We start from the raw sequence: 13,787 nt of genomic DNA on the forward strand, positions 1-13,787 counted from the left end.
TATTACAGTGTTCTTATTTCTGTTAACATGTTCGTCGGCCTTTGTCTGCCTAATGCTCTTCTGTGAGTTTATCTTTCTATAGCAGAAAATTTGCTCTTTCTATAGCAGAAAATTTGCTCTATCTATAGCAGAAAATTTGCTTTGACCAAGATAAAATGTGTGGAGAACATTTTATTAAATATATCTTTGAAGTCCAATGAACTTGTGTTTGCAAATTTTATTTTGTATGAAGGCGTCCGCTAAAGCTGTGTATATAACTTGTTAATTTGTACTATATCATTTTTCACCCTAAAAACATTAGTATAGTAAGTAATAGAGGTGGGAGAAAAAATAGTTTTTTAGATGCATCGCGATGAGGAGGTGGGGCGAGCCGCCATCGATGCATTAATGTCAATAATCAATGCTTATAAAATGATTAAAAAACGTGGAACTGAAGTATAAGAGCAGCGTCTAGCCGGGCAGTTACATCGCGGAAAAAATCGCGAAACCTAAGTGTGAGAGAGCAGTGTCCAGCGTCCATTACAGGATGCACACAAAAGAAAACAAGTGAAGATAGCCGAACAAGCTGAAAGAAACATCAAACCGGCACCCTCTGCATTAAAAGTGAGTGTTTGCAAACATTTCGGATTTTATGAAGAGGAAGGGACAAAAGACCTGGATAAGAGCCAAACAGTGTGTAAGTTATGTCACACAACACTGAAATATTTTGGCAACACGAAATTACAGTAAATAACAGCATGGCTCTCAAGTTTTGAACTAAGTCCAGAGTGAGATTTTGGAGGCGGCGGGTTGATTTCCATAATGAAAATACAGTCAAATATAAAAATACAGAAAATACAGATTCCTTTACCTGTTCCACTGTTATAAAAAAAGCAGTGCAACATGGTGGCCATTATCCTGGTAATTTCTCTGCGTGAGAAATACAAGGTGTGGCGTGTCAGCGTGTGAACGGGTTGAAATGCATGTGTCTCACGCCCAATGCGTGAGACTTGAGAGCTTTGTAACAGTAAATTAATTATTTAGCATTCTTTTTAATCATAGTTCACTACAAATACACCTTGTTTTAGTTGTCGCACAGTAAAAAACCAAACAAATTGTCTGAAAAATGATGCAATGCAAAAAATGATTCAATGAAAAATATGCATCGAGATGCATCAAGATGTGTCGATAATCGCTTTATAATCGCATCGTTGCTCTCATAATGATCATCGAATCGAATCGTTAGGTGGCCAAAGATTCCCAGCTCTGGTAAGTAAGGGATCTAAGTAAACTTAAATAAACTTAAATAAACATTACCAGTCAGTGTACCTTTGTGACCATATGTGTAGTTGGTATTGATGCTTTGGGGTGTGTATCATTTTTGGCCAGCGGCAAGCCATGTTGTGGCTATAAAGGTGAGGCTGGAGGCCACAACAAAGGAAGTCAGAGCAAACCATCAATGGTGAACAGCAGTAAGAAACAAAAGGGCAGCAAAGCTAAACATGCAGCAGAAATGGCCCGTTCAGCAACACTTTGAACATCAGCATTGTCTTCTATTTTGCAGACTGGCTGTGTTTGCCATCTGCCTCTTCAAGGCCTGCAGCAGTTTGCAGATGCCAGTTTCCGTAGCCTGAAGCTAGATGCCATTTCAAAGTACAAAGCTCATTAAGATGAGTGGTTAGGGAAGTGTTGAGGCGTGAATTTAACACACTGAAGGGCAGAGGGTGGGACTAGCAATTCACAAATTGAATAGTTGCATTACTAATTCTGCTTGTTACGTAACTATATTGAACAAGGAGCATGCGACGAACATAGAAAGTACAAAACTACTGTATTGTAGCTCTGTGTGTACTATGCCCTGATAAAGACCAGCATGGCTGAAAGGCACACTTCTTTTCTTTGTTAGTGTCCCTGCTTTACTTGGACAGTGACAGTAGCAACAAATGAGAAAGACAGGAGAAAGAGAGCGGTGATGACATGCAATAAAGGACTTCAGCCGGACTCTAACCCAGACCGCTGTTATGCTTTACAGACTTTGTTTTTTACATTAACATCTTCTCATAGTGTATGTGTTCTTGACACCTAATAGATATGCTGAATGCATATCCTGCCTCAAATTTTATGCACAAATCTTTGCTTTGGAATATTTTCAAAGATGCATTTTTTACACTAGCATGTGTTATGTGTCACCCACTTGCTCATGGAGAGCTAGACTGATTTTCCTAGTATGCACTATAAGGCCATTAGTAGTCACTACACTGGGTTGCTTAAAAAACATTATTAACCTACAAGATAAAACTGTTTAATGCTATGACCATTGTATTTCCCAGGTGCATGGCATTGTTTAATAAAGGATCTGTTCATGTAATCACCAAAAATATTATAACTGTCGGCATAAATTAACACCCTTTGAGGATGAAAGTTTTAAAATTTAATTTCTACTGCCTAGTGTAAATGATGTCACACAGAGCCAGATTTTAAAGCATACATAGTTAATGACTGTGTTTACATGCACAAAGCATTCCAGACACAAACACATATGCTGTCTGAAGTCTTATTTGTTATATAGTATCCCACTGTCTAAGATGTCTGTATCTACACACACCTGTCACTAATCTGGACCCCCCCCCCCCAAATGCCCCACTCCTGTCATTCAGCCTCCTTGTTAATATCCTACTTCAAACTTCAGACTGAATAAGAAAGTTTCAGGAAAAAACTGCAGTAAAGGCAATCAGTATCATAGCAATCATATGTGGGTTTCTTATAAGATTTACTCAGGTTTTTGCAAACAGTATATGTTAACATACATCAACACAAAAAAACAAGATACTCCAGTCACCTAGGTATTAACAGGATGTTGAGGTGTGTATAAACACAAGGTCTGATAGTCTGTGAAACAGGAGCCAGCTGGCTGCTTGTCAAACCAGCAAACAACGATTCTATTGTCACTTTATGCCCCCGAATTAAAATCATTGCATGCTGGATGCTGCATGTACTGGAGAAATGGTGTGTTGTGCTGCTGCTCTACAGTACCTGAGCTCTGTTCGGTGCTAGGCTCTGGCTCAGTCCCCACACTGCAGTGCCGGCTCTCCTCTGTGCTAGACTGCCGTGGGTCTGAGAAGCTCCTGGGCTTCATCCCATCAGTATCATCCATCACCACCACCAGAGCTTCCTCTTTCTCCTTCTCACCCTCCCTCACTTTCACTGTCTCCTGCTTCTCCTCCTCCCTGGGCAGCGCTGCGTCGACTGAGGAGTTGCTGAGCATGGTGAGGTCTGCCAGGCTGTCGTTTGGATGCACCAGTCTGACAACATGTGAAGAAGTTAATACACGCAAAGACAAATGTATACGTATACACACAGGCTCACACACCCACCTATCTCTATTACTATAATGGTGAAGACCTTTATTGGCTGCATTCATTCCCTAACCCCTAAATCTAACCATAACGCTCACAACTACAAGCCTGAATACAACGTTAAACCCTAAACTCAAGTACACAGGACCACAAGGGAAATCAATTATTTGACTTCTTTAAACTGTAACTATCCGCCATGAGGGAGTACAAACTAGGAATGGTGAGATGCAGTTTGCCGTTCATTCAGTCACGTGTCACTGTTTTAGCTGCTGCCTTTTACATGTATTTTTATGATTTGAGCTCCACAAATAAATACCCATCAAGCCCCATTGTATCAGGGAGCCAGGAGACAGCCAAATTACACAGAAACAACCTAGATAGACAGATCACACAAAGAGTAAGTGGGAAAATATCTTTTTTGTATTTTGGGTTAACTGTTTCTTTAATTTTAGCCCTTATTTTGTCATCAGCCTAATTCTAATTCCCAAGTCCTCAACCTAAACTAAGATTACATAATCCTATTTCCATCTAAACCCTAAAGCCAAATCCTAACCATGAAATAATTTCTTGAGGTATTGAGGACCAGCAAAACCTCCAGATTTAAAGATGATTTTCCTCATCTTTCTATACTTGTAAGGACATTCATTCTTTCTAAGTATGAGAACACAACACACACACACACACACACACACACACACACACAATCCGGCTGAGTCTCAGGGGGTTCCAAAGCAAATGTGGGGATGGGAATCATCAGCCCTGTGTCCACAAACAGAACAGCAGAGTGACGATTCATCAAGCATTGTGATCAAGTAAGCAGTGCACATTCCTTCTGCATTCTTATAAACAATATGTGTTGGCTTTTGGTGTCTGAGGGGGTCTTCTTCTTGCAGTGGATAAATGCTTAAACTATGCAAAGGGAAGCATTAACCCTTTAAATTCTTCTCAGGCAATGGAGTGAGGTCAGAGCTTGGGTTTGGCTTACATGAACTGGCATATCAAGGCAAGCATTTCAATATCTGGTGGTCAGACTTACTTGCTCGGCTGAGAAGGAATTTTTTGCTTGATGCTGCTCAGAACAATAAAGTTACACAGAAGCCAAGATGAACAGTGAGGAGAGATACTGACAGAGACAGTCTTAAATTGGCAATCACTTAATCAATATGAATTTTGCTAATATGCATGAAAATTTATTCAAACTCTTGTGACGGTTTAGGGAGGCGAGGTTTCAGGGTGGGGGTAGTTTCTGGGGTTCAGTGCAGTAAGGGGGCAAGGATCATTAGATAGATACTGGAAGGGAATAATAGTCCTTTAATTCGAATTCATACATGCTTAAGAAAAAGCCTGCCCTTCGCAAAGGTGGATCCTACTAGGTGTGAACTATTAGAGACTGGTAGTTGGGTTTTGGAAAAGGGTTGGGCTGGGTTGGGTGACAGGGTGAAAAATCAAGAAATCTATTGAGGAATCCAACAGGAGGAGGCTACAGGCAAAATACTGAAAACTAAAACCTGAAAAAGAAAACCATTCATGTAAATATAAATCATTTCGACATACTGATGCTATAGGGATGAAATATTCCAGAACATCATTTAAGGTCCCATTAACAGCAAACACAAGGTAACAGGGACAGATCACTGGGAGGAATGTATGTATGCTGACAGAAAGAGGTAGTTCAGACTCAGAGATGGACTGGGATGGTAATGGATGCCACAGAAAGCGAGCAGGTACCCACCTATTCATGATCAGATAGACACGACCATTGACTTTAGCATGGCTGTGAGAGGAGGGAAAGGAGGGCAGCAGAGGAGAAATGGCAGCGGGTCACAGAGGGAAGCAGAGCAGACACGGGCTAAGCAAGCACCAGTAAGACCACAGGAAAACAATGGAAAATCCACAATAACACAATAATAAAATCACTGAGACCACAACACAGACGGCCAAAAATGTGACTATAAGAAAGAGCAGCACAACAAAACACACAATGACAGATGCATGAGAGAACATTGATTATAATGAGCGTTTCACTGGGTATATTAAGTGTCATTACCCAGAAAAAAACGAGGGGAAAAAGTGAGAGATGTAAAAGGCTGAATGCTGTCGCTGCTCTCTCAATCTGAGTCAGTGCAGGGAATTCAGACATTTCCAGTTTGAGTTTACCTTCTTTACATTGTTACTTGCCATTTTATTTGTCATTCATTAAATCTAAGACTAAGGAACAAAACACAGTGGTTGATTGGAGTAGAAATGTCTTTAGCATTCAAAACAACACAAAAGGATAGTGAGAGTGGAGGCCATTTTTACTGTATGTGTCAAGTTGCTATGGTAAATCGCTGACACTCTGAGATGAGTGGTGACAGCATTTGTGTAACACATCTGGACATAAAGGTTCTACTGTTCAGAATAATTTCATTAATAATTTTATTTTAGTCTAGCTCCAGCCACACATTGTATATCTGCACAGTTCTCAAGCAAGTGTGACACACTTTACAGCCTTACTGATTTGTCACCATAGCAAAAACCTATTATCGCCATTTTATTCCATACCAGCTAAATGACCATGGAAAGCAGAGCAATGGCTGTTTTACTCCGTTTAAGTTCTATGGGAGTGGTTTGTCAAATTCTAGAGCATTTAAACCTTTACTTTAGCTGACCTGGGCAGATGGGAAAATGCCATTTGAACTCAGGCAGCACCAAATAACTGGCTGCACTGAGGCATCAGAAAATGTACTGCAGGTATCTGTCCTCATGTGTGAGAAAGTAATCTGAACCATCTACAGCAAATGACCCCAAATGGAAGGATGAGAGTGATTTTAACATCTGAACTCCTCAATAAAAATCTCTCATGACTCGTTTGGAACTGGGCAGTGTGAACCTAAACACACCAAATGCAAAATTTGACAAAGTAAAATTTTCTTTGGCTCAAAAAACAAACTATATGTGCAATCACACATAAAGAAACTGACTCCGTAATTGATAAAACTGAAACCCATGTAAGGTTAAAACAACATTTAACAATACGAACCCAATGGCCTCTCAAACCCTCGGCACAAAAAAACTGCCATGTATCTCACCTGTAGATAGTGCTGTCCTCTTTGGCTGCCACAGCCTTGAGGTCGGTGAGCTGGAGGAAGCGGTCGTGGAAGTAGTGGAGGTGGAGGATACACACCAGCAGGAAGGAGGTGGGGATGAAAATCCTGCTGAACAGCATGGCAACAGAGTACTTCTCCAAGCCCAGGTCCTTCAGGCTGGTTAGACAGAGGGACGGGGAGAAAACAGAGTGTGTGGAAACTGAGCCACTATGCTTAATTTGAGGTACTTTAACCCCCAATTCAAATGCAGCTGCTCAGCAATAAAAGACTATGGTTGCACTGTCAAGCTCCCAGGTCTGAAATTGTATAACTGTCTGACTGACTGACTGACTGACTGACTGTGGAGAGTAGTGAATAGCAAGTATGGCAAGGGAAGTTTTTTTTTTTTTTTTAGATACATAAGGGTTAAAATGGGAATCAAATGCTTTTCTGCTTCTATGAAAGTTAATGGCATGCGCTTGGTTCTGTTCCAAATGGCTTTTAATCCCATAGTGTTCACAACCTGAGACAAATGTTAAAATTCCCTGTATTTTCATGAGCACAGCACAGCAAGACAAACCATCACTATGAGCTCCAGACGTGCTACTCTGCTTCTCTGTGGACATCAGTGAAGAAGTTTCCAAGCCTGTCTGGGAATTGAGATCAGCTGCCTTTCCAAACTTGAGCCTATCCTTGAGGCTCACCTCTCGATGTCCATGTTAGTCATGTTGGACAAGAAGGGCAGCGAGGTTTCAAACTGGCAGGTGTAGACCAAGGTGAGCACCAGCATGGTGTACACCACCACTGACATCCAGAAGTATTTCAGGATCCTTCGCCACCATTCATAGTGCACCTGGACAAGAACCGATCATTACGAAGACAGCACAGAGATGTGCTACATGGGTAATAGATTGTCTGATAACAGATGTGAGGTATTAAATTACATAGTGCAAAGTTGAGGCTGAGAGTTATTATTTACTGGGGTTGTGAATAACAGTCAAGAATTCATGTGGATTACGAGCCTGCCCTACACAAATTTTATGGCACTGTTAAAATGTCAGCACCTATTGTCTTTGTGATATTGAATTTGGAAACTGGACAACATTCTCCTCATTTACTTGGTGCTGAATATCCCCAGTTTGGTGGAGCGTGCATGTGTGTGTGTGTGTGTGTGTGTGTGTGTGTGTGTGTGTGTGTGGGTGGGTGGGTGTGTGTTGGGTGCGTGCATGTGCATGTGTGCGTTCGTGCATGTGTGTGTGTGTGTGTGTTGTCATGAAATTTGGTGTGTACATTTATGCTGCGCAGACAAGGAACCCTATCAATGTTGGTGACCTCACGCACCACCCTCAGGCCAAAATGTCAACTTGCACACAAGATATTAGAGTCTGAAACTAGCACACCACTACTAGAAACTGTGGTGTTAGCAATTAAGCAGAAAAAAAGTTTCTTTCTTTTTTCTTATTTGTTATTAGTAGAATTTCATACAACAGAATTGGACATAACAAACAATGGGCAATTTAAAAGAAAAGAAAATGTGCAACGAAGACCAAAAACCCCAAAGGTTTTATCATGTGGCTCCCTGAATTAATCAGAATACACACAATTTAAAACAAAAGAAAAAACACAAAAAGAGAAAAAAGAAAAAATATTCAGACAAATAGAAAATAAAAAATTAAATTAGACAATATTATAAAGTAACAACTGTTTGAACCTGTTTTCTGAACAGATGAGGGGAAAGATCAGGAAAAGAATCAGGTAGTTCATTGTACTGTGGTGGCGTGCCACATATAACTGCCCAATGTTTGTGTGCTGCATATGGTGTTAGTATTTTCATTTGCATACATATATACACTTATAATCATGTGTGTGTTTGCATGGTGATACCTGGTAGAGCGCCACACAAAAGAGGAACATCATCATGTAGATGATCTTGTACATAACGATGCGTCCCTCGAAGCTGACAAAGAAGAACATGCCACCACAGATGTAGATCCAGTACTTGACCAACAAAGCCATGATCATGTTGCCCAGTACCTGCATGATGTCCTGCTCCCCTCCCTCCTCAGTGTCCTCTCCATCTATCATCACACAACAGATAATCAAAATAACTTTTCATCAGATGAACCACAGCCAGTCAATTAGCTGGCTACTGACATACCTGTGTATCAGTTGTTATTGCTGATCCATGTTGTGAAAATCCCTTTTACCCTCTCACCATTCTTCCTTCTCTGCTGTAAAATATATTGTATTTATAGCAAAATCTAAATGAGCATAGTGTATAGGCCTCCTGATGCAAGTAACAAAGTTTTGTCTTTTTGTCCACCAGCTACAATGGCTATTTGATGGCAAATTTATTCTCATTATTTCATCAGCAACATTTGGTTTTTGTTCAGAGAATACCTGCAAATAAAAGCTGTTAAAGGGGCCGCTAGAGTAGGCAAATGCACCAGCCCAGGGTATCTGCAGGTTTCACCTAATAAAATTTAAGACTTTTTAAGACCTTTTTAAGACCATTATGAATGAAATACCTATGTCACGACATAAAAAACAAAAAATAAATGCGGTGTCACTAAATTACTTGAAAACAAAATTAGTATAAAATCTCAAGGGGGGTGGGGGGGTGCATGAACAACAGACTGACTTAACAACTGGCTGACTGACTGAATGTACAATTAGGGCCCTATAAAATCCGTTTTATTTTTTCCCAAATTCCGTTTTTTCCGTTTTAATTTTTGGGAATTCCGTTTTTTACCTTTTACCCATATTTTACTACCAAAAAAGGGTGTGTTTTTAATGTTAATGACTAAAATGCACACAAATGAAATAGAAATTACTTTAAATTAATTGAGGTAACAAATAAACAACACTTTATTTATTTATTTATCTAACAATTATGTTCTTATATCAATAAAAGGTGAAAATGATATGTTATTAATGATTGAACAAAAATGGCAAGAGGATGCATCAGTAATTATTTCACCTGAGGAGTAGATGTTTACCAGTAAGCTTGATTCCAATAATTTAACAATATGTTTAATTATTATTTGTTTAAAAAAACACTTTTTTGTTTTGTTTTGTAAATTACTTATCAAACAGACCTAACAATTCAACTACCAATGAATGAGCAATAGCATACATGTGGTAACATAGATTGAAAACTAAGCCGAAGTGATACCGCTTCTCTGAATAGACAAGCTAAGCCAGTGTGCTGCTGTTAGCCAGTGAAAATGGAGCGGAGTGGCAACTCTTCGCTTTGTTACACAATCTATGTCAGTGCGCTGCTGTAGCCTAGAAATTTTCTTTGCCTTTTGGACTCGTACAGTGCTGGTGCAGTTGTTGTAATTTTGTTTTCTTGGTGGTGCAGGTGCAGGTGAAACGACTGGAGGGGTTGTGCCACCCAGATTTTCTTCCCTCCAATTTCAGGCCTGTCAAGCCAGGCCTCGCAAAATTTGCATTCAGTGAGCTATCGTGTTACTATCGTTGTAGTCATAATATAATAATGAATTGTTTCAGGAGCTTTTCATTTAGCATTTGAGGTAGCTTTACGGACTTATGAAAATTAAGACCTGTTTAAAATTATTTAAGATGTAAATTCAGTGAATTTAAGTCTTTTTAAGGCCTCAAAATTTGATTTTCTAATTCAAGACTTTTTTTTAGACTTTTTAAGACTCCGCGGACACCCTGCCAACCACAGTCAAATTTTCCAAGTATTTGGCTGGAGGCTGATGATAACTTCCCACTCTGCTCCTATTCTTTCTACCTGCGGCACACTTGTAGAGTAATATGACTAAACTAAGAGTACAGGGCCTCTTACCTTTTTCTTTGTGCGCATCCACATGAATGTCCAAGAGACCAGTGTCGTCTTCTTTTAGTCTTTCCTGTCTTTCTGTCAGTGTCTGTCTCAGCAGCAGCCAGAAGCTCAAAAGAAACACGATCTGGAAACACAGACAAACACAATAAAGGAAAAATCAAAACAGTCCTACAGTAGGTCAAACTATTAAATCATTTATTCTATCCTACACTGAAAGCCAGATGGTGTTGTTTACTACATCAGATTTATAAAGCATCAAATCATACTTTCTTATATTTTTATGGGCTTGTTTAACTTTTTGGCATTGATTGTATGGCTCCATGTTGCAAACCACAGTCATCTGGCAATTAAATAAACTAAAATAAACGATGAAAATTATTTGTGAAAATGTTTGAGCCAGGCCTGTAATATAATAGCACCTTCACACTCCGAAGGGATGAATACATGCACTGTTTCCTAAAACATTAAGGACTACAGTGACACAAAACATGGTAGAGCCACTGCAATAAGTCCTTGATTGGTATGAAAACCAGAGTCTGTGGTGACCTACTGACAAAATCTCATTTTAGACACAATTAGGTCAAATTCAGCAGCTGCCAAAATGAGAGGTTCTGAACCATTCCAACACATGTCAAAACCCTTCAAATGTGACCTTCTCGTTAAGGAGTGCATGCTAAGACTGCACCCTCTCATTTAAATAGTCACAGATTTGAGAGAAAGAGTTTGAAAAATACATTTGTAGTTAATCATTTAATTTCAGTGATTTTTAAAGGGATAAGAAAATAAAATATGTGATTTCTTATTGAAAATTTTTCTCTGCAAGACACTGCAAGAATCCTCTGTGCAGTGAGAGGCCTATCAGATTATTTCTCCTGATTACGTTTTGCTGGGGAGGGATTAAAAACTACTTTCACAAAATCACAACATAACCCAGTTTTTATTCCACCTGCAACCCACCCCTTTGATTGACTCTTCAACTGCACATGTTACCCTCCATAACTTCATTTTATTATGGTTATTGACTTTTAAGAACTGTAAAACCTTGGTTGATGGTGAGGATAGTGCTCAAGAACAACACTAAATAAGAAAATTCATGACTGCAACTGAGTTTATCACACCTCTGAGAATATTACACGGGTTACTTCTTGAAAATTTTAAGAACATCTCTTGCCTAACAATAATGCATATACTGATGTAAGCAATAATGTGTGATAAGGTGTTCGAAAAATTTGTCATAATAATGGGCTATTTGCTAAGTCCAAAAAAAAAAAAAAACAACTGACTACTAATCCAATTTCTTTCATCAAGGACAGACATGGTAATTGATGATTATTTTCTAGATTAAGTGTGAGGCTGTACAGAAAGTGCCTGGTGTACCTTGGAGCCCAGCTCAGTGAAAGGGACGTCTGGATCCAAGAAGAGCCCTGGGACCTTACCCAGGATCTCAAAGCTCCAGATGTACTGTAGGCTCAGCACCAGGTTGCCATACATCACCATGAAGGGTGAAGTTAACATGGAATAGCGCCGCCGGTCCCTCACCATCCACAGCATACAGGACCACATTAGGAAGACAAATGTCAGCCAGCTGATGTATGTGATGCTCCATGCCTGAAGAGAATGGATTACACAGAATAAACGTCTTATTATTAATGGAAGAGCAAAGAAAGCTAAAGAAGTAGATTTGAAATGATCAGATAGCAAACAACACTTTACAATGGCCTTACTCCAGTTTACAAGTTTGTACTTATGGAAAGGTATTGGGTATGAAGAAAACAATACATGTGTACAGTTACTTAAGTAAAGAGAATTACTCATGGATTTGGGAAGAAATTATGTACTGGGGAGATTTAAATAAACTGTCCAAAGTTAACACAAAAGATAATCACCACATGTCTTGTTGCATTTTATCCCAAAGACAGTGTCAGTTCTGAACTTCATTTCAGGAAAAATGGAGTGACAATGATACTTAAAATTACGTTGCACATGTGTTACCAATCCAATCACAGTCAACAAAATAAGTGTAACTTTTATTTATTTAACTGTTACCCAGCCAGGAAAGGTTGATTGAGCACATGCTCTTTTTCAGCAGTGCCCTGCTACACATTCACACTGGGACCTGCCAGTGTGAAGAGTTTTAACCACAGGACTTCAACCACAGTTTTCCACTGTTGGCCACTGGGCAGCTGCACTGTAGCTGCTGGAGGTCTAAATGCCTTGCTCAAGGGTCTCTTCATGGAATTTGTTCAGGGAATGGAGAATATTTCTGATTCACTTTCTCCACCAAGGTTTTCCCCACCAATCTATGAATTTGAACTGGTTTCCTTCTGGTAAAAAAAAAAAAAATGCCACACTCACTTCATACTGAATGTAACAGAAATATGAGCTGTCAAACTGACAAAACACTTTGTGGTGAATTTAAGTGTAATTTTTTATAGGCTAAATGCCTCATTTCATGGCAGAAGTATAAGCATAATAATAATAATAATAATAATAAATATCAATTACATTCATACTCATACAATCAGCTGCTGCAGATAATTTATGGATGATTTTAAATTCACAAGTAAAAACGATCTTGAACGTGGTTGATTACACATGAACACTTCCAATTAGTAGTGTCAGAATGTCATCCGATCCAATTAATCTCTGATATGACCTGAACGCGGCATATTTCCACTTCTGTAACTTCGAGTATGGCTGAGTGATAAGGAAAAAAATCACAATATCTTTGACTGAATACCTTGACATTAATATTGGAACAGCATTATAGGGACAAACTGGTGCATATATAAGATATTTACACACAACAGATGTTTTATAAACAATGTGGATATGATGACAAAGCAGGTGGAGGTAAATAACAGAACAGCTATAACAGAAAATTGAACCCCATAAATGTAATCCAGGCCACAAAACAGAGGAATGTATAAATATTTGTATTTATTTTTCTTTCCCTTACTATAGATATCTTTATACATGAAGATTTATATCTTTACATGTTCCTTGTGTTCATACAGGAAGAGACACCACTGTGTCACAATATTATGATATCCACAGTCCCAGTGGGTATTTGGTCTCATCATGGTATCGATATAATACTGACATATTGGCCAGCCCTAACTTCTATGTTACGCCACCTACGGGCTACTGCCAGTCATTACTCACCATCATGGCTATCAGAGCACAGATGTAGCTCTGTTTCATGATGAAGCGGAAGACAGTCACCACAGCGTTTGTTCCTGTTTTCTTCTCCTCCTCCTCCTCCTCTCCTCCTTTGTGCTCCTCTCCTCCTTCCAGCGCTGACTCCTCCGGGGGCAAACACACTTCATACACACATTCCTCCTTCTTCTCTGGTTGGACACAAAACACACCTTGTTGTTAAAACAGTCACAGCATTCTGTGGCATTACTCACGTTTTCTACAAATCTAGTATGATGTCATGAATCCCCATCAGTGACTGTGGCTGCCTTTTTTTTTTTTAACAAAACAGCCATTGTAATTAGTGTGTAGTGTAATTTAAAATAAGTTACAAATTCTAAAACAATGCACTGTATCTCTAAAATGTCAGTTCTT

The 13,787-nt window shown here is 39.2% G+C and overlaps 1 protein-coding gene across 5 annotated transcripts in view; it reads right to left on the reverse strand.

Annotated features, from left to right (window-relative positions):
• The window catches only part of piezo2b (piezo-type mechanosensitive ion channel component 2b), a 92,679-nt gene that overhangs the window by 40,760 nt on the left and 38,132 nt on the right, over positions 1-13,787 (reverse strand). For all 5 annotated transcript variants that reach the window (XM_030074960.1, XM_030074956.1, XM_030074957.1 and 2 more), the window contains 7 exons: positions 13,380-13,564; positions 11,592-11,822; positions 10,218-10,338; positions 8,288-8,481; positions 7,108-7,256; positions 6,407-6,580; positions 3,013-3,281 (listed from right to left, as the gene is read on the reverse strand). In XM_030074960.1, coding sequence (XP_029930820.1) covers positions 3,013-3,281; positions 6,407-6,580; positions 7,108-7,256; positions 8,288-8,481; positions 10,218-10,338; positions 11,592-11,822; positions 13,380-13,564 — 1,323 coding nt within the window. The remainder of the gene's footprint in view (positions 1-3,012; positions 3,282-6,406; positions 6,581-7,107; positions 7,257-8,287; positions 8,482-10,217; positions 10,339-11,591; positions 11,823-13,379; positions 13,565-13,787) is intronic.

The sequence above is a fragment of the Myripristis murdjan genome, chromosome 17 (assembly GCF_902150065.1).
Source record: "Myripristis murdjan chromosome 17, fMyrMur1.1, whole genome shotgun sequence".
NCBI classification, from domain to species: Eukaryota; Metazoa; Chordata; class Actinopteri; order Holocentriformes; family Holocentridae; genus Myripristis; species Myripristis murdjan.